Genomic DNA, 19,872 nt, shown 5'->3' on the forward strand with positions numbered 1-19,872 from the left:
GTGCAGAGCATTTCCCACCAGCACTGTAACTTCCCCTGCTGCTTTGCTCAGGGAGGTAGGAACAGTTCCTGCTACTGTGTTGCTGTATTCATCTCTCACAACCATTTCTCAGCCAGGGTTCACGCACAACTGTGTCTTGTAATACCGATTTGTAGCAACTACTGTATCTTTCTTGTGTCATGCTCCCATGAGATTGTGATTTGAACAAAATGCACCTGATAATTTGGATAAGTCTGGAATGTTATGATTGCTGTAATGAAACTTAAATGTGAGCTGCTGCTGAAAGGATATTAACGCTACCCCTCACCCCCCTCTTCCCACACATGGTACACTCCCATTTCCTCTTTTCTGCACATCCAGCTGCACAGTGAGCTGGATCACAAAACTGATTCAGTTAAAATGAATGCTGTTTCTGGAACATGAAATTTGGGATTGGGATAACCATTCCTTTTAGTAGCAACCTGTGTAAAATGATCTTAAGACTTCAATCTGAGTCGCGTAACGACTTGTATGTCCTAGTCTGTGGCTGAAACTGGATCTGTATTTTAAAACCAGGTAATGTGTACTGCGAAATTACTTCACTTATGACAGAATGACTATGTTGTTACATATTTACCTGTGCGTATTATTAATCATATATACATGATGTTTTAAAAATAAGGAATTTGTTACAGTTTGGTGATATTGAAATAAAGGGGGGGAGGGGAAGAAAAAACCCAGTGCAACATTGGAAGAGAGCAATGAACCTATCCCCTGAGCCCATCCCTTCCCGTTGCTTAGGAAAGAGAATGGGCAGAGGCAAGTGGTGCATGAAATGTTTTGGTGTCTGCAACACACTGCCAGGTCCTCTTTGCTGGAAGCCCTCTGGGAAAGGGTGTAACAAATGTGCAGTATAATTGAGCTGCCCATGCATAGTAAATTGGTGAGCATTGTGGTACAGTCAACTATGTTATGCATTTAATCTGCCCATGCAAAATAAATCTGAGAAGGATTGTGCTAGGGTCAACTGTACTACACGTTTACCATAATTCTGGTCACATGGTGCCTTTCCTTGCTACTGAAATTAGCAGCATAGTCCATGAGATGGGAGACTGGATGCTGGTAGAATAGAACTTCTCTTCAGTGTTTTATGACGTTGAAGAGCTTAATTTGTAAATTATTGCTATATACAAATGACAAATAGAGAGTAATGATTTCTGAAGTTCATGGATCTTCGCAGCTTTGGGTCTTCCATATATTGAGCTCAGTTAATTTGTATTTAAAATTTTTTCTGACATAACTGTCCTGATTAGAAGTGTGAAAGTAATTGCAACCCAACCCCCCAGTAGCTGACAGTTGATTAAAAGCAGTTTTAGCAAATACAAGATGAAAAGTCCTGCTGGTAAGTTTTACTTTGTTTAGGAAGCTGTTTTAGGTTATACTAGTAACAAAACTTCTGCTAATATAAACTGTTTGTCAGGCTGAAGAGTTTCTCTGATATAAATGTAACCAAGTCCTCAGTGTTGTTTCCCAGCTCTCATGAGCTGTCTCAGGCGATTTAACACAGTGGCTAAAGCAAAGGTCTCTAGCTGGCCTCCTGGCCTCTGGTAGAAATAGCTGTTCCTAGAGCTGGGGTGGCTGAATGGAATCTGAGCCCACTCCATAACAGCAGTAGTTCATGGTCTGCTGTATCAATGTGCAGTGGTATCATTAACAGACTAGACATGAAATTGGCACTACAGAGGAAAAAAATCCACGTCCCACTTGGCTGTTGTGCTCTGATGGTATTTGTGGACGACTGTGATACCTGCTTCAGGCACCATAACCTCATTTGTCTGTCATTTTGAATTTGTGTTTCCTTCAACATCATGTTTTCTTTTATCTTTCATCTACGATAGTCAGATTCTCCAAAACTGGTGTGTAACTTCATATTCATTCTAGTTCTTTTTTCTTCCCCTTTCCACCTTCCTTCCTCAAACTGTTGTAACTAGCCAAATTCATTGAGTTATTTTCTTGAATGACATCACAGTAAGAATCTAGAATATCAGAAAGTCAGATATAGTTTGTCATTACTTAATCATTTAATCTTGCCTGGATTAAACTAAAACTGTCTATGTAAGATTGAATGGTTGAATAATAGTAACAACTGTTTTATTTACTCTTTATTATAGTTAATAATTGGTGGAATTGTATTGCCAATAAATTATAAACATTGTTTTCTATGTATAGTCTAGTTTCAAGATTCTTGAAATTATTTAATAGTTTTTAGAAGTGCATTGTACCTTCTAATTTTGCAAGCTGTTCTATGTTGCTAAATCTGTACTTCAGCTAAGCTGTTCATTCACGCTGATGAGTGTTTAAATGTTAGCAGGCATCCATCCACACAGTTTATGGAGGCCTTAGATTAGGAGCTACAAGGAACAGAATTCCTGTTTGTCACACAGAATCTATACATACAGTGGTATGATCTTCAGTACGTGTTACAAGGCCGTTGGTAGTATGAAAATGTTACTTTTGTAGTTGATAACATGCAACACACATGCATACCTGGATTGTTTCTTTAGATGTTTTGGTCAGTGTATACTCTGGCAAACAGCAAACCTTTCATTTCATTAGGAATTTTAATATAGTTGTATTTAATAGTGTTATATTGAACTTTTATATATGAGACATGGGAAAAATACAGTCTATAACTGTTCTAATTGACCTTTTTGAATCCTGCAGCTTGGCTGAAGAGGAAATAAAGGCAGAGCAGGAGGTGGTGGAGGGGATGGATATCTCCACTCGATCCAAAGGTAAGAAGGAATATTTTTTCTGTGCTCTGCAATGCATGAATATTTGTAAACCAGGATAGTGAAACTGTGCAGTCTACCATGAAGCTGCTCTGGAGTGAAGACTCAAGACTCATTGTATATTTTACAGGGATTGTTGTATGTCAGAAAGTGTTTTAATTTTTGCTTGGTTTTCATTATATGTTAAACTTTCCCACCCCTGCAGTGTTATTTCTGGTTTATGAATAACTAACTTAGATTAAATTGTGGAAGAACTTCAGCTTCTTGTATCTTGCCCTGGCTTCCTTTAAAGTACTTTCAGATTTTTAATGTAGGAGAAAATAGTAGTACTAGTAATAATATTAATAAGGTAGAATTTTCTACAGTAATGATACCTAATTTTCCTAAGAATAAAGAAGAACAGTAACATTTCTGTTTCCACAGAAATTGGTCCCTGCAGAGTATGTATTTCATGGACACTTACATACCCATTCCTGAAATGAATTAAACTTATTGGTGGAATTGTAGGTGACTGAGAGAATTTCTGTCCTTCTGGTTTCTGGAGTTTTCCCTATGAATGAGTTACTACAGGCAAATGATGTTATTTCTTAGCATAAAGAAATCCAAATATGTAACCATCTATATCAGTGTAAATATTCCCACGATCATTTGAAGTGGAGGGACAGAAATGCTCTTCATTCAGAATACTTGCACTTAATTGTTTACTCCAGTTCATTATAATTGACTGCCGACTCCCTGTCCATCTCCTTTTGTACTTGCACCTGACTTTGCAGCTCAGTTTACTTGAAAGCCATTTTTGTAAAATGTCAGCAGGGGTTACTACCATCCTTTTAAAATTCTGGCACATACCCACTTACTTTCACATTTCTACTACAGGGGTCATAAGTCTAGTTAATCCTGAATGTGCAGATGTAATTGTCTTGAAAGTGTGGCACAGATCATGTGCATTCCTTTGTTTTTTTAATGAGGTAGCTTGGGTAGGTAACATGGTTATTAAATTGCATTTAGGTCTTGTACTAATGGACAGTAAATTTCCTGTTTCAGTTCTCATGATATGGTTAGATGAAGTAGTATGTACAGTCTGACAGCTCGGAAGAGATTTGCTTGCCCCTTTCGCTGCTTCTGCCTATCCTTTTCTCCCTTCTCTGCTTCTGGCCTTGCATATCAGTCTTCATCATTGGACTGCTTTTGATATTTACTTGTCTCTGTGTTTCAGTTTTCTAAGCCAGCAGAAAGTGAACTATTTTTTGTTGCTTTAATGATTGTTACTGAATGGAGTAAGCTCCCAGCTTTGTACTCCCACTGCTTACTTCCTTTGTGGTCTTTGTCAGATCCCAGCTGCGCGAACTTTCTAACCAACTTAAAAACTGTTTAGTGACCAGTTTGTGAAAGTTTGGTGAATATGAGAACTCAGTATAAGAGACAAAGGGAATTATTAGATGCATTTAGCTGCCCATGAAATCTCACCTTCATTTGTCCTTAGAAAGACTTTGGCCAAATATTAGTACTAATAAGAGTTTCACATGCATCAAGGGAGCTAAACTATTAGTTGTGTCACTGACATAATGTCTGAAAATTATTTATGAGACTGATACCTGTTTATGTAGATGCCTGCATTTTCATTCTGTTGCTTTACTTGGGATCAGGTATATGGTCCATGAAAAAAAAGTACTTTTCCCTTACGTTAGTTCTAATGCTGGTCTGACCTCACTCAAGGTGTACTGTTGCAATGAATTAAGCCCATGGGAAACTTTTTACTTTTTTATTTTTGTAGGGTTAAGATGACATTTCCCAGGACAGTGAGCTGATTTAATACCTTGTGGTTATTGAAAGGGTCAGTCTTCCATCTCCCAGCCTTCTCAGCCACCTGATCCTGCAGCTCCCCTTGCTTTGTGGGCTCTGGTCAATTTGGTGAATTTGGGGGGAGCTAACCTGGCAGAAAAAGGTGCCTGTTTTTGTACTGAGTTTACTGTTGATACAACTCCCTGAACCAGCTTATAGGCAAGATTGGGTAGTGACTGAAAGGAAAGGGATTTGGAAGACAAAGACAGGATTGCCACAGTGCTAGTTTAGATTGGCCCAGGCTGTCACTGTGTGGAAGTTCCTGCTGGTCTGTACACAGTAGGACCCTTAAACACCAGTGAGAGTGATCTGAACAGCCTTTGTACATCACCATAGCGAAGATAAAACTTAACAAGAGATTGAATTGATTGAATAATAATAATGGAATTGATATTCAACTAGATAATGATTTGCTTTAATGGTTTTGTTAAATTTGACATGTATATTGAGAAAACCCATGCCAGCACCATTCTGTGGGCAAAAGTAACAACTACTCACCTCAAGCCCTTGCAGGCATATATTTTTTTCAGTGAAGTGGTGTGTGTTGTAAAGAAATCTTGAGACGTGCCTGTAAGTCATCTTGCTTTGCTGTATTCCTAGCCTAATCTATGAATTAGTAGTAGAACTTCATAATAGTTGAAGGTGTAGTTTTGCGTAAAAAATAAAAGGATCATAAATGTCATCTGCCAAGAGCTGGCCCTATTATAGGCCTGCTAAAGTGAATTATTCTGGACTTCTGTTATTTGGATTGAAACAAGGTTCTCTGTTCAGTGCAGTGTTTCTGCAGCAGAAAGGTCACATACCAGAATTGTACAACTAGTTACACTCTGTATAAGGCAGGAAAAGTACATCAGGGTTCTGAACTGGTGGGATGTATCCTCTTGTAATCTTAATCTTGTTCGGAGTTTTACATTGTTTTAGAAAGAATGTAGACGATTAAACTGACCCTATGTAGACAAACCCTTAAGGGAAGCATGCAGCTCTTCTTTGTTTGGTATTTTGATGGTCTGAAAAGCCTGTGCAGGAGATCAGTCAGTGGTGTTGTGTAACTTCACACTTGTACTGGAAAGGCTGCTATGCTGCAAGTTAGTAACCTAACTTGCTCTGCTACAGTTTGTACAGCTCATGTGAGGCCATGTCAAAAGAAAGTTATAGGATAATAAATTAAATTGCTTTAAAACCAATTAGCCTGATGCAGACCTCTTCATGGACATTCTTGCTTTGGTATAAGCACTTTAATTTTAATTGCTATAAATCAATTCCAGTTCATTTTAAGCTAAGCTGCAACATGCATTGTTTAATCTGTAACAAGGGTGTTAACATAGCCGTTGGATTGGTTTAAGTAAGGTGGTGGTTTCAAAGCAGCCTAAGCTGGTCAAACTGCTCAATGCAGCAGTTTTATCCACTTCCTTCCATACCTAAGCTGGCAGGAAACTTAGCTGAACCATAAAACATGAATAGTATTCTACTAGCTTAGTGTGCTGAAATGGCTTGGTAGACTGCCAGAACTGGTTTAAGAGAGAAGGCAGGAGTATACCAGTTGGGTGCAGGAAGTATAGGGCTTTGTTAGCAAGCATTTAGGTAGGGTTAAGCTGTAATAAAACTAGAGCTTAAAACCATAGCTGACACTTCTTACTTACACTTTATAATGTGATATGTAAGAGTGAGTCTGTAGCTGTGGTTAGAGCTACGCAGCCCTACACACTCATCTTCAGCCGCATTTTTCTACCTTTCTCCTTAGGCTGGCACTGATGCTTATACTGTTGCATAGTAAGCTATATCAAGCAGCTGATTTGGCAGAAATTTGATAATTTTTTATAGTATTAGTTTTTTGTCTGAATCATGAACTGATCAACCCTACTATTATATACAAGTGCCTGTCTGCAAAATGTTGTGGGGACAGACATCTGGTGAGGTGGGGAAGGGAAGAGAAGTAGAGTTACTGTAGCAGTTATAATTTAAATCTGCTTATAATCTCTGTGTATGCAGCTTTACTAGAGACAAGGTTTTAAAATACACGAGGCTTTTGATCAGAACAAGAAGGCATAAGGCATCTGAGAACTGGAAATGGGAAATGACGGCTTAATGAGAATACGAAGGGTCCCAAAACATAAAATGGAGTCAACAGAGGATTGCTGTTTAGCAAAGGAGAAAGGCTATGGAATAGATTATTATAATATTTTGTCCACTGCATATGATACATTAAATGTCTGACAGAAACAACTTGTTATATTCCTGTTCTTGCCCTATGGCCTGCTTTTAAACTTTGTTTATTAAGTACTTCAGGATGGGGCTTGCAAGATAATTTTCTGAGTATTTCCAAGTTGTGGTTCCAGAGCAGCATAACAAACTTAATTGTTTTGGTGGCATTCTATCTTCACTTGCATTTAAGTGTTCTCTTTGGACAGCAGTGAACTCTCCACTGGGCTTTTTCATCCTATTAACCTGGAAGAATTTGTTTGTTGTGGGTTTTTTTTTTTTAATTTTCGCATTAGTTTTCTGCTAAAAAACTAACTGCCTGCCAACAGTAGTTAGCTGTGGTGGCAGATGGACTTCCATGTGTGTTTCGTGTTTCAGCTAGTACTGTAACCATTGCCTGTTTAGTGACTAGTCAAAAGGAGCTCTTTAACTCTCTTCCTCCCGTCATCAATCATACATCCCTTATATTGCCTTTACATCTATGCTGGCTCTTAGCCAGTCCTCTTCTGAGTCAGTTAAGGACTTAGGTATAGAAGTTGTTTTCTACCTGCCTATCTCCCTGAGCCAGATCACTAGGGAGTTGGACAGATGTCATTGCTAGGAGCAGAGTTGCCTCCATGAGTGACAACTAGGCATTAGATGGTCTAGCTTGTCATAAAATCATATGCTGAAACACTAGTGCTTAACAGTGAGAATTCTAGCTTTTACAGCTTTTGTATTGCTGCAGGTTTGTGTTGATGAAGGCTTTGGTCTCAGGGGCTTCTCTCAGTGGTAAAAGGTTTGGATGTTATGAATATAAATGCAAAATGCCTAGTAAAATGGAATTTCCAGAATACATTATATGTTTTGTAACAGTTTCATAATAGTAAATTGCGTATCAACTTTCTTTGCAGCGACCAAGTATTTAATCACCTAGAGATGAGATTCTCACTCCAATGTGAACTGTAATTTGAGAATCCTCCACTAAGTAGAAGTGCCACGGAGGCTTCTGTCTCCAGAGCAGGGCCCTTGTTACTTAGTAGTCAACAGGGGGTCTTCAGGAGTGCCTTGGGGCAGCACATCCCCCTGTATACAGCCAGGCTCTAGCTTATAAACAACTTACATCTCTTAGGTTGCAAGTTGTTGGGACATGTTTCTTTTTCTTTTATCTTCAGAAGTCCTACAATGAAGAAAGAAGTAACAGTATCTTTTTTGTACTTGTGTGAAATTGTAACGTAGTAGGAGTGGATCAGAATTTACACAGCCAGGGCTAACCTCTGTTATTTATTACATTAAGCAACTGGATTGTATTAATTGCATCAATTGAAGTTTCTGGAATGTGAACAGGGCTTTAGTGGTTGATTGCAACTGTATCATGTTGCAAAATTCTGGCATAAGATTAAAATGCCTCAAAGTTGAGTATAAGTTCTAACAGATTTATCCATGATTTTGTTAAGTGTTTTGAAGAGAGTTAAGCTTGCTATACTATTGTAGGTAATGAATTTGAAAAATCATAAATCTATTAGCAACCATTCAGGATATAAATACAACTGGGAGACTTCACAGTTCTGGAATCCATATAAATTATTAACTGAAGCCTGTTCTGTCAAATTGGACTGTAATGATGCTGACAATGGAGTTAATGTTGCTCCTTTTTCTCTCAGAATTCTTCAGTGATTTCCGTCAACACCATTTAAAGTATGTGTATTCAGAGCTTTTGAGGAGGAGGAAAGAGAGGAGTGACAGTCTAGGTGGAAGTCAGTTTTCTGTTTTTGTTCTTGTCCTTCTAAAGGCATAATTATACATTTCTGTGGGGTAATGACAGCTTAAGCAGTCTTCAGTCACCTTTACAGTCTTGTACTTTCTCTCATGCTGCTGTCTTTTTTAAGCTAGTGTCCTGGTTTCAGCTGGGATAGAGTTAATTTTCTTCCTAATGGCTGGTATAGTGCTGTGTTTTGGGTTTAGTGTGAAAATAATGTTGATAACACATAGATGCTTTAGTTGTTGCTCCGTAGTGCTTACCTCTAAGTCAAGGACTTTTCAGTTCCCCATGCTTTGCCAACAAGGAGGTGCGCAAGAAGCCAGGATGGAACATAGCCAGGACAGCTGGCCCAAATGAGCCAAAGGGCTATTCCATACCACAGAATGTCATGCTCAGTATATAAACTGCGGCGAGTTGGCTGGGGGAGGCCGATCGCTGCTGGGGGACTGCCGGGGCATCGGTCAGCGGGTGGTGAGTGGTTGTATTGTGCATCTCTTGGCTGTCTTGGGGTTTATTTCTTTCTCTTTTTGTTGCCTCCCTTTTCATTACTATTATTATTATAATATTTCAGTTATTATACTGTTACCTCCACCCATGAGTTTTACCTTTTTCCCCCCCAATTCTTCTCCTCATCCCACTGCAGGAGATGTGAGTGAGCAGCTGTGTTGTACTTAGTTGCCAGCTGGGGTTAAACTGCAACAGCTAGCCCGGCTGATTCTTACAGCTATCAGATGAATTCTTCATTAAACTGCTTTCATGAATTTTTGTTCTTTTGTTCTGTTACATTTAATCTAAGTTAATTCCTTGATCTGGTTCACCAAATGTTGGCAGAACTATTCTGTGTCATAATAAAAGGGATAGTTAACAGAAGTAGCCTTGGGCTCACTGTGTTTAAGTAACATTTTTGCTGAGTGTCTAACCTATGTAGAACAATTGAGTAGGTTTCTAATTGGAAACATTAATTCAGGATTTTGCATATTCGACCCACTTGCACTGAGATATCAAAAACCTCCTTAAATCACAGAAAACTTTTATTGGTGTAACTAAGTCTCAGTTTACTGATATCTAATACTGTTTCTGGAAGATTAAAATAGTGCTTTCACTGAAACAATACCTTGCTGTTTCTGGCTCTTGGAAAACCAAAATGACTGCTAATTCACCATCTTCATCACAACTCATGTTGAAAACCTTTTTTGATGATTTTTTTTTTCCTGTTTAAACAAGTGTGTTTCAGAGTTTCCCTCTTCGCGCTTTCTGAAATTTCCATAACAGAAAAGTCTTGTTCTACAAGCAGTAGATTATTACCACTTAATAACAGCCCATTATTCATACAACATGAATATAAATGTAAGAAAATTAGGTACAGAATTTGAATAACTAATACTCTTCATAAATTACAGTAAACTTCATGCAGTTAAGATAAATCTTTTGATTGTCTGTGCTTCATTTTGAAATGCAAAACATTTCTTCCCTTCCATACCAGCTCAAAAAAATGGGCAGTTCACTGCTGACAGTAAAAAACTTTTATCCTGAAATTTCCACACTTTTTGAGAAGGTTTTTGTTTTGTTTGCTAAACGTTTTTGTGAGATTGAATTTGAAAATCATGATGTATAGTAAGACCAGTTTACTCAGGCTTTTCTTAATTGGCTTGCTGTCTGTTGCACTGAGGATGCAGCATGAAGGCAATATGCTGATCTAAGTGAGACCTGCCATGCTGGCATGCTCCTTCATGTCAGCCACATTTCCATCCTTCTCCTTTATACTGGCACTGTCAATTTTGGGACTTGTTGGTATGCTAGTTCAGCTGAAATTAGTTTTTTGGGATTTTGTTGGGTTTGGCTGTATCGGTTATCTAAACCATCTGGCTTCCTGAATGAACAAACAACAGTGCTAGAATAAAAAAAAAGGGAAGAAGGTGTATCTGTGGAAGGGTACTATGAAACCTTAACTTAGATCTGTGTAATGTGCTGTGGATATCAGTTCTCATTAAGTTCTTGTCGGTAGAGAAACTATAGTGCAAGTGTAATAGATGCTTAGAAATACATACATAGACATGATTTAATTTAGATTTTAGTCTGGAATTGCATTGCATTTAGCTTAAGGAAGTTTTAAAATTAAAAACAAAAAAAGGTCTATGGAATGGAGGGCATAAGGGGGTTTAAGACATCACTGTCGATAAGTCTTTGGTACTGACCAGTTTATGCTGTGTTCTTACAGTAAGACATGTTGGTGTTGCTTGTTTTCAGGAAGAATTACATTTGGGTGTCATGGGAAGAGCAAGGAAAACAACATCTTGCTTTTATACATTTTCTGAGTTAGCACCGGCTTCCATTGAGAAAAATGATACTTCTCCATTAGTTGTCAGGGATCATTGCTATTGAATGTTTACAGTATAGCACTTGGCAATGTATGGAACATAGAAGATATGGTTCAGACCCTGTATCAGTTTAGGAAAAAACAGCATTTAAAAGTGAGAAGCATCACATCATGGGGGCAGGCCAATGACAGGAACTTTACAGCTGATTTTCTGTTTTCATGCTTAGAGCCAAGGCACAACCTGCAGTGTCACAGGCAGTTTCTTTGTAATCCTCACAACCTGAGGCTGAAGACCTGAAAGAAAACTAGTGTGCCCCACTGGTGGCTGTTTTGTGCCTGGGAGTAAGAAATGGAAGCCAAAGGGCAGAAAATTATACTCACCTGTTACTCACCTGGTTTAAGCTATGTCTGCATAGTCTGGAAATAAAAGCCTGTCTCTTTAGTGAATTACAGTGAGGGCTTTATTTGCTGGAGAGAGACTCAAGCTCAGAATCCTTGTGAGTACTTTGAGGAGGAAGTTTGCTGTAGAGAGAGACAATTTTGCAGATCTCTGCATTGGGAAAACAAGTATGAAGGCATGGTCATCACTTCACATTGAGTGGTTTACTTACAACTGCCTTTAACGTATGGGAAGTCTCTGTTGAGAACTGCAAATTACAATAAAGATAGAAAGACTTACATTGCACGTGCTGTTCTGAGCTGTGTGGTGATAGAAAGATGAGAAAAGATACGGTATGCTATTTTTGCTGCTCATTCTGAACACAAACACGCTGAATAAGCTCCATTCTACTTCAATTAAAAAAGTAGAATTCAGAGTCTGGTTTGGTTTTAGGTTTGATCACTTTGGTTAAGTTGTGGGTTTTGGTTTAGCTGAGGCTGATGCTGCAGTGTTTCATCTGGGATAGCTGGATTGGTGATGCTGCCTTGGGGTGTATGAAGCATATACCAGCCAAAGGAGTTATGCACAGGTGGCAGAATTAGCTAAACTGAAAAAAGCCCCATCTAGTTTTCTGTCAGTGTAGTTGTGCCTGTATTAGGATGCTTATTGTCATAATTGCTCAAGGAGGGGAGGAGGCAGGCATGGTATTTTTCATATGTGTAGGTGACATACCTCACCTGGTAATTGTTTACATTGTCAAATCAATCTAAATTTTGGCCTAAATGGAGTCGGAGGCAGATTTGTCTGAATTGAAAGGAGTCAAGTAACAGCAATGGTCTCAGACATATCATATTGGTTAATTCAGCCTAGGCACTTCAGAATATAACTGGTCCTAAATGCTGCCTACAAGTCTAAAAGGGGAGGGGTGGAAAGGAAAAAAAATACCACATTTCTTACTGTCAAAGAAAACTCAAAACTTTAAAAGTTTTTGTTTATTTATTTAAACCAGCTTAACTACATTTTGCCAAAATTTTATAACTTAAGTCAACAGAGAATTCCTCTGAGAGCCAACACTAAGTTTCTGCTGGGCAGCACTGCTGAAATAGCTGTGCCTCCGGAACTCAGGTGGCAGACACTTCCTAGGATTGTTGAAATTACATGTGGTGTTAGCCTGGTGCAGCTATTCTGGTTGAGTAAAACTTGGAATGGGCAAATGCTCCTGCATTTCTCATCCCTCTTTCAGTTGTATCTTCTTCCATCTATCTTTTCATATGGTTTTCACATTTATTTAGAGTTTTCTTAATTGCTACCTTGGCACATGTTACCAAGCTTTTGGTCAACCAGAAGTCACCATATAGCACCATGTTTTCCATAGAATTGTGTAGGAAGAAGTCAAAACCACTTTTTTCTGTGCAGTTATATATTTGGGAAAAAATTTGTATAAGCTTCAGGAACAGAAAGAAAGAAAAAAAAAAAAAAAAGAGGTAATGTAATTGTTACCTAATCAGCTGTGAACATCTTTCACATGTCTGGACCCATCTGAAAAAAGTGTCATGCTGTGCCATTATAGTAGGTAAGATTAGTATTTTTCACAAATTAATGTAGACCAGTACACCTTTTCTTGCACAGGAGTTCTTCCACTACACCTTTTCCATCTTTCATTGTTTTTTCTTCCATACATGTAGATAGCATAAGTTCTTGAAATGCAATTTAGTCTAGAAATATCTTTTCGGATCACTTCTTGCGCTTGCACCCTGAGTAAGTTTTAGTGGCATCGTGGGGTTTTTGAGCATATTTTTTCAAAATGTTTTGCTGTGTTAGTAATTGTGTGGCTGCTTGACATTATTCCACTCTTTCCACTAAATAATATTTTCAATAAGCATATCTGCAAGCATTCATGATTACGTCATATGTTATCACTCCTATTTTTACAGCAGTATTGTTTACCCTTTTTCACAACAGAAAAGTCATTTGTTCATAGTTCATGCTCAACTATTGTTCCAAATACTTTTTTTCTGTTTAGAGGGGAGCACATAGGTTGCTAATCTTACCTCCATTTGTGGAAATCATTATTGCAGCCAATTTTTACTTCTCCTTATTGACTGTTTCACCTCCACACTTGCACAAAATACAGAAATCATGTAGAAATCTAATCCAGTTCTTTATTGTGCCATCTAAGATTTGTGCCACGTGTCCAATTACCTTACTTTCAAATGAGATTCAGTGGAGCTTTTCAATTTGACAGGGACTTACTCTGAATACAGTTTGAAGCTATTCTGTGTTTTACTGGCCCACTTGTAAGACTGTCTGATGAGAGAGTGTCAGTGGCTACGTTGTGTGTGAGACTCCTTAAATCATTCCCAGAGAGGCATGTTGTAGCTCAAGAAAATTGTCTCATTCAATAAACAGTTAAAAGTCAGGTTGGGAGGCATTTGTGGGAGGAAGGCGATTGTCCACTGCCTATGTGAAATAGTCCAGTGCTGTGGTTTTCAGTATTTGAGGAACTTTCAGTATATTTTGGCGGACCTTTTTATAGTTACTTTAAATCTACTGACAACGGACACACTTTGATAAGTTGATCCAGTTACTGGTTGTTGTTCTGGTACCTCTGAGATTCATTGGAAACTTCAGGTGAAGTGTTTCAGTGAAGTTTTGCTGACTTGGCAGCTAAGACAGGTCAACTGATCACCCAGTGAGGCCTGGAAGGCAAGGATACAGGTCCAAGAGGGAAAGGATAATAGAATCATGGCAACCAGCAGTTTAATTGCATCTGGCTGCTGTCAAGTATCTGCTAAAAACTGTTGTTCAACTGAAAAAACTTTAAGGAGACATTAATACCAAAAGCAGCATTTCTCCTTCCAGCTACATGTTCCCATCCAGTATAACTGGTTCGCTGAATGCATTACAAATGTTTATGTGGCTGTGCAATGAATGGGGTCATTAAAAAAAGTTACTCAGGACAAAATTATTTTTCAGACAGATTTTTTCCTTAGTGTGCAGCCACAAAATATTTGCACTAGCACATGCAAATAGGGGATTGAAAATATGGGAATGACTTTGGGAAGGGTTCAGTTGTTTCTCTAAGATATCATTGATGATGTCTGATCCCTGTGGTTTTATCGATTATTTTGTTTTGTTGCATGCATTAAAAGTTTAAGGAAATAATGAACATGTTAAACCAACTTTGTTGAACTTTCATTTGTATTTTGTCAAGATTGTTTCACTGTTCTGTGATTGTCTATTACAGCTGATTCCATACTTGGTTTTTTTGAAAAATGTCAGTAAGTTCTTTGTAATTGAGCCGAGCATTCCATATTCATTAGGAATCATTTAAATTTTGTTCTGACAAAATGAAGTTGCAAATGCTCTTATTTTCACCTAGGATATTTCTGATAAGCCTGTCAGCGATTTTTTTCTGAAGTGCATTAACTCTTTTAAGGCTGTAAATAATTCCTTCTGAATATTCTAATGAACACAAAACAAGTGTTTTGTGACCATGTTAAAAAAAGGTGAATTAAAAATCTTTGAAGAATTCAAATACTTTAACATAATTGGAGGGGTGAGGCAGACATGAAAATCATCACGGTAGATAGTAGTTTGATAGAGCTATGTACCAATTTCCTTATAATTTTTTAAATAATTTTGCACAAGTTTCATAAAATGCAGTTCAGAGCCACCAGGGCTACTTTAGTTGCTGGTATGACGAGTTTACGCTAAAATGACAATCCGTGACATAGAGCAACTGAGATACAGGCACATGCTCCCTTCTGCCAGCTTTGTTACTTGGGATAGTTAACTTCAGGCATAGATGGAAGCTGTGACTTGTTAAACTGCTCTTGTAATTTTCTTGATTCAGTGTGAGAGCTCCGACTGTGAGAGACACTGAAGCTATGTCACTTGCTGTTTGTTGCTCTCTTGCTGTCAAAGGTTTCTGCTTGACTAGGAGTCTTAATTTACAATTCAATTTAACAGGTACTGCAAATGACTATTTGAGATGGTGTATTTATTGTCAGACTATAGGACAACTTCATTTTTGTATTGACCTATTTCAATACATTTATGTAAATATGAGTAATAAATGATGAGGACTGACTTTCCTCTTACCATATTTTAACATCTGTTGCTTATATTCCTAGATTACTTGAGCAAAGCTGTTAAGATCTGTTGATGTTTCTCTGCTTCTAAAGTATATGACAAATTAGCATAGCACTCTGCTAAACTACAGAAGAAATGTTGTTATAGTTTAAAAGATACTAAAATTGGAGATGACCAGAATGCTGTGGGAAAAGAAAAAAATATTTAATGTTAATCTAAATTACTGTATTGAGGTTTCACTTAACAGTGGCATGGCTTAGCCAGTCTGTGCTTTTAGCTTTGTCAGTGACTGGGTGAAAGACAAATGAGAATATTTATTCAGTTCAGTAAAGGAGTATGAATGACAAACCATAACCTTGTTTAAATGCTTTTAATTCAGAAACCTCTTCAACCATATTGTTTGTATCTGCTATAGATCCTGGCTCTGCTGAACGCACAGCACAAAAAAGGAAATTTCCCAGCCCTCCACATTCCTCTAATGGGCACTCACCACAGGATGCATCAACAAGTCCTATAAAAAAGAAAAAGAAACCTGGTCTATTGAACAGTAATAATAAAGAGCAGGTAAGAGAACTCAAGGTCTTGTTATGCTAGAATATGAAACAATGAAGGATGTAGAGACAGCTGATCAGGAGCTCTCTCTTTAGGAATCTCCATTTTTTTACTAAGAAGTGGATATTCTTTTTTAAATACAGTGGGTGTGGGAGTTGGCAGTGTAACTTGGATTTGGATGTTCATTTATTTTGGTTTTACATCTGTATGAGGAATACCACCTGCATCCTGGTTTTTGATTTCATAAAGCTAGTAAGATGTATACCCAATAAATGCCATTTTGAATGAGATTATTATGAAGGAATATAGTAACAACAATAATAGCTGTTATTAATTAAAGCCATTAAAAGGAAATGTTCTGTGGCCTGATACTCTAGATTAAGAAAGATCTCATAATGTCAGTGGAATTCCCTCACCTGCTTTCAGACCTATTGCCAACTATTAGTAAAAGTCCAGTTCTTTCCTTGGTACTCTCCGGATTCGCTCCTCATCCTTTAAATTGCTGGGCAGTGTACACTCCTACCAAACCAATTAAATCAAAGAATCACCTTGACAGTACTTTTATCTGTTTTCATGCTTGATACCTTATTTTCAGTGTCTTCTGAATATTGAATTTATAGCATTTGTTGTAGTTCTTAGAAGAACTTGACTCCAGAAGGCTTTAATAATTCTGATTCGTTGTGTGATGCAAGTGAAAGAATTACATGAAGTGTATTGGATAGCAAATGCTGTAAAGTACCTGCATCGTCTTGGAGGAGGTTACGTGAAAGCAGTCTTTAGCCTTACTGAAATAATTTCTCATCTAGTTTAATAATGACAGACCTGTGTATTTTTCAGAGTGCTTTTTTGTGTCAGTGTTTTTTGCCAGGATCATATAAACACAAGATTAAGTTTTGAGGGTTTAAAGCACTTTTTCCTGGAGTAACAGCATCCACATTAAATATTATCCTGGTATGATTGCACTGGTTAGAAAAGAAGATGACATTTCTAATCATTGCAGTTGTCCTGGAACAAAGACTGTGAATAAATCAGGCCTTGCTAAAGAACAGTTTTAGTGTCAAGAGTATTTTGTTTAAGGGTAATTGGAGATCTAGGAATAGTATTGGTAGGCATGCTTATACTAGTTTGATGTTGTCGGTTTGGCTTTCACTGAACTTCTCTGAAGGCTGTAAAAATTCCTCTACATCCTGGATATTTACGGGAGAGATGTTGCCTCACTGAAGTCTGAGCTTCTAACTGTGCAGTGTAGAGATAATTTTACAAACAGTGGAATTAAGTCTTAGGGTATTAATTTCCACATTTTATTCATGCATTTAAAAATATATGTGAAAACACAGTTGTAGTTGTTGAACTTGATACATTCCCCTCTGTAAATCCTTTTCTGTTTTCCAGGTATCTCAGACCTGAAATATTACAGGATAGAATAAAGTTGTCAGTATCTAACGAAGAAAAGCAATCAGACTTGCTTATTTTGCTGTATTTGTTACAAGTTAGCAAAAGATTCTTTTACTTCTGAACAGATGTGAGCTAAGCATACACAGTTACTTGTTTTGCTCTCAGGTTAAGTTTCAAGTAAAATTTAGCTGATAGCTGTGGTTCTGATTGGCTGATAAATCCATTTTGAGGTATGACAACATCACTGGAAACCTGTAACTTAATATTCTACATTACAAAGTGTTTTGCAATATTTGAATATTTCAAGATACCATTACTAAAGTTATAGTTGCATAAAGCTTCATGTTACTTGTTGTGGATGCACTAACAGATCTTCAGAATGGTGCCAACAGGTATTTAAAGTGTTGAAATACAAGCAAAGAATTATGGAATTGTAGAATGTAGCTAAGACAGGTTAAAAATCAGGAACTTATAACACTTAGTTGGTCAGTTTTAATGTAATTGAATTTGTTAGCTTGTTATTACTACTAGCTTCAATATTAATTTAAACTGAATATAAATAGTGGTCTTTTTCTCCCCAGAACAGCGCTACAATACTGTTGTTTTTTCTTCAGTTTTCTATGTCATTCTACAGGTCTTAATAACATTAATATGAAGACTTTAAAACAAGCTATCACCTATTTGAGCTTCAATTGGCTAGTTGTGAAAAGTTGAGAAAACAAAGCTTTTTTTCATAACTGTTAAAACTTAAACTCTTGAAGTTTTACTGTGATTAGTACAATTGAAAAGATCCTTTGATGCAGTTGAGTCATTACTTTTTAGTCTGTTACTTTTGTTGTTTGGGTATTTTTTGAGTCTCAAAACAAGGTGATAGATGTCCAAAAGATACAAGCATCTTTGAACAGAAAATAATTCCTGTCATGCTCTAGCAGAAATGGACTTCTCTTCAGTTTGGATGTTATGAGATGATGTCTGTGGAATAGTTTCATAGGTTTTATATTTTGTCTTAAAGCAGTATCTTTGATTCTTAGGAGTTCAGTGTGGATATACTGCTTATACCCACTTCAAAGTCAGCATATGTATTAACTGGTAATTTCCTTTATCTGCAGTTGAGGAAATGCCCTGTAGCTGCATCTCCACGTATACACTCTTGAGAGTTTGGTCTCACAGCTGCGGTGCATAATAGCTGCAACTTTCTCTTCTTCACTTTGGGTTTCCATATGCTTTTGTATCTGTTTGAATGATTATAGAGCAATACATGTGAAATGTAGTTCAGGCCTTATGCTGTCCCTCTTATTCCACTGGGTATCTTAGAACCTTCCTTGTGAAAGTGTTGTCATGTTACATGATTAAATATATAGACAGAGCAAGTACAGAAAATAGCACTTTGCCCATTTCTGTGGTTAGAACAAAGTGCCTTTTTAGTAGCGGTATCATCTGTATAATAAGAATGAAAACCACCAAAACTGATAGAAGGCAGAGTGAAATTTTAGGTAGCGGAATGCTTTGGGGGTGTTTGTGGGTAACAGCCTTTCTTCGCCTAAAATATTATTCAGTGTTAGATAATTGCAGATTATATCTTTTCTGGTGTATTTTTTGAGATAAAACATATTCAGCTGGGTTTTCAATTCTGCATCATCTAATTTGACCTTGAAGGTCCTCTATTCATGCAAATAATTAGACTTTGTCCTTTGTAACTTTAGAAATCTAGAAATTTCATGGTCCAAGCTAGCATGCTGGTGGTTTCTGGTGACGTTAATTTATGCCCTGTGTGACTGATTTTGTACAGGCTGCTGCAGAGGTATGGAACATGCACATGGTTGCACTGTTCTATAACGCACGTGGGCATATGACAACTCAAGGGTCTAAAAACTTGCAGATTTGTAAGTGTTGTAGGTTACATGCAAAATTACCCGAGAACCAAACAAAATGGTTCTGCAAACTACAAGCATTTGGATAGTTACAAGCAACGTAATGACAAACGGTTTTACATCGAATAAAAAAATTGTGCTAAATAAACTGCCTAAACCTCAAGATTATTTCCCTCCATGCCCTTCTCAGCAAACCACCCCTATAATTAATATCAAACAGAAAACTTCAATATGCTTGTCATTAATAAATACAATGTAGTTTTGGTATAAATGTTAGCTCTTCAAAGCAGATCTAATAAACTTTAGGTATCTGGGTATTTTTAGGTATCATTTTAGCCGTGGCAGGCTCTTCACTTCTTGTGTTTTGGCGTCAGCTGTGTCATCTTTGAGCTGCCTGGGGCTCAAGTGGAAGACTAGTTCATGCAGTTTACAAAGTTAACACTGTTTTCTGGTGCAGGCAAACCAGTGGAGATTGTGAGTCTTACATTCTGATATGCATTTAAATGGTGGGTGAAATCTCTCCCAGTGTTCCTGCTCCTGTAGCAGAGGTGACTGGCTGTTCAGGATATGAATCTGCTCCTTTGTCGTCCTACTCTGCAGCTTGCCTTATTAATCAAAATCAGCACTGGCTTGCTTCATTGTACAAAGTTGTGAACTGCTGCAACTTAGGACAGATTTGCATGGTGTTCAACTTCTTGTTTCAGGACTAA

General features: G+C 37.5%; 1 protein-coding gene across 10 annotated transcripts in view; it reads left to right on the forward strand.

The window, feature by feature from the left end:
• Positions 1–19,872, forward strand: part of ZMYND8 (zinc finger MYND-type containing 8) — a 76,295-nt gene that overhangs the window by 26,015 nt on the left and 30,408 nt on the right. For all 10 annotated transcript variants that reach the window (XM_055813557.1, XM_055813559.1, XM_013298003.3 and 7 more), the window contains 2 exons: positions 2,704–2,774; positions 15,760–15,908. In XM_055813557.1, coding sequence (XP_055669532.1) covers positions 2,704–2,774; positions 15,760–15,908 — 220 coding nt within the window. The remainder of the gene's footprint in view (positions 1–2,703; positions 2,775–15,759; positions 15,909–19,872) is intronic.

Source organism: Falco peregrinus, chromosome 9, assembly GCF_023634155.1.
Source record: "Falco peregrinus isolate bFalPer1 chromosome 9, bFalPer1.pri, whole genome shotgun sequence".
NCBI classification, from domain to species: domain Eukaryota; kingdom Metazoa; phylum Chordata; class Aves; order Falconiformes; family Falconidae; genus Falco; species Falco peregrinus.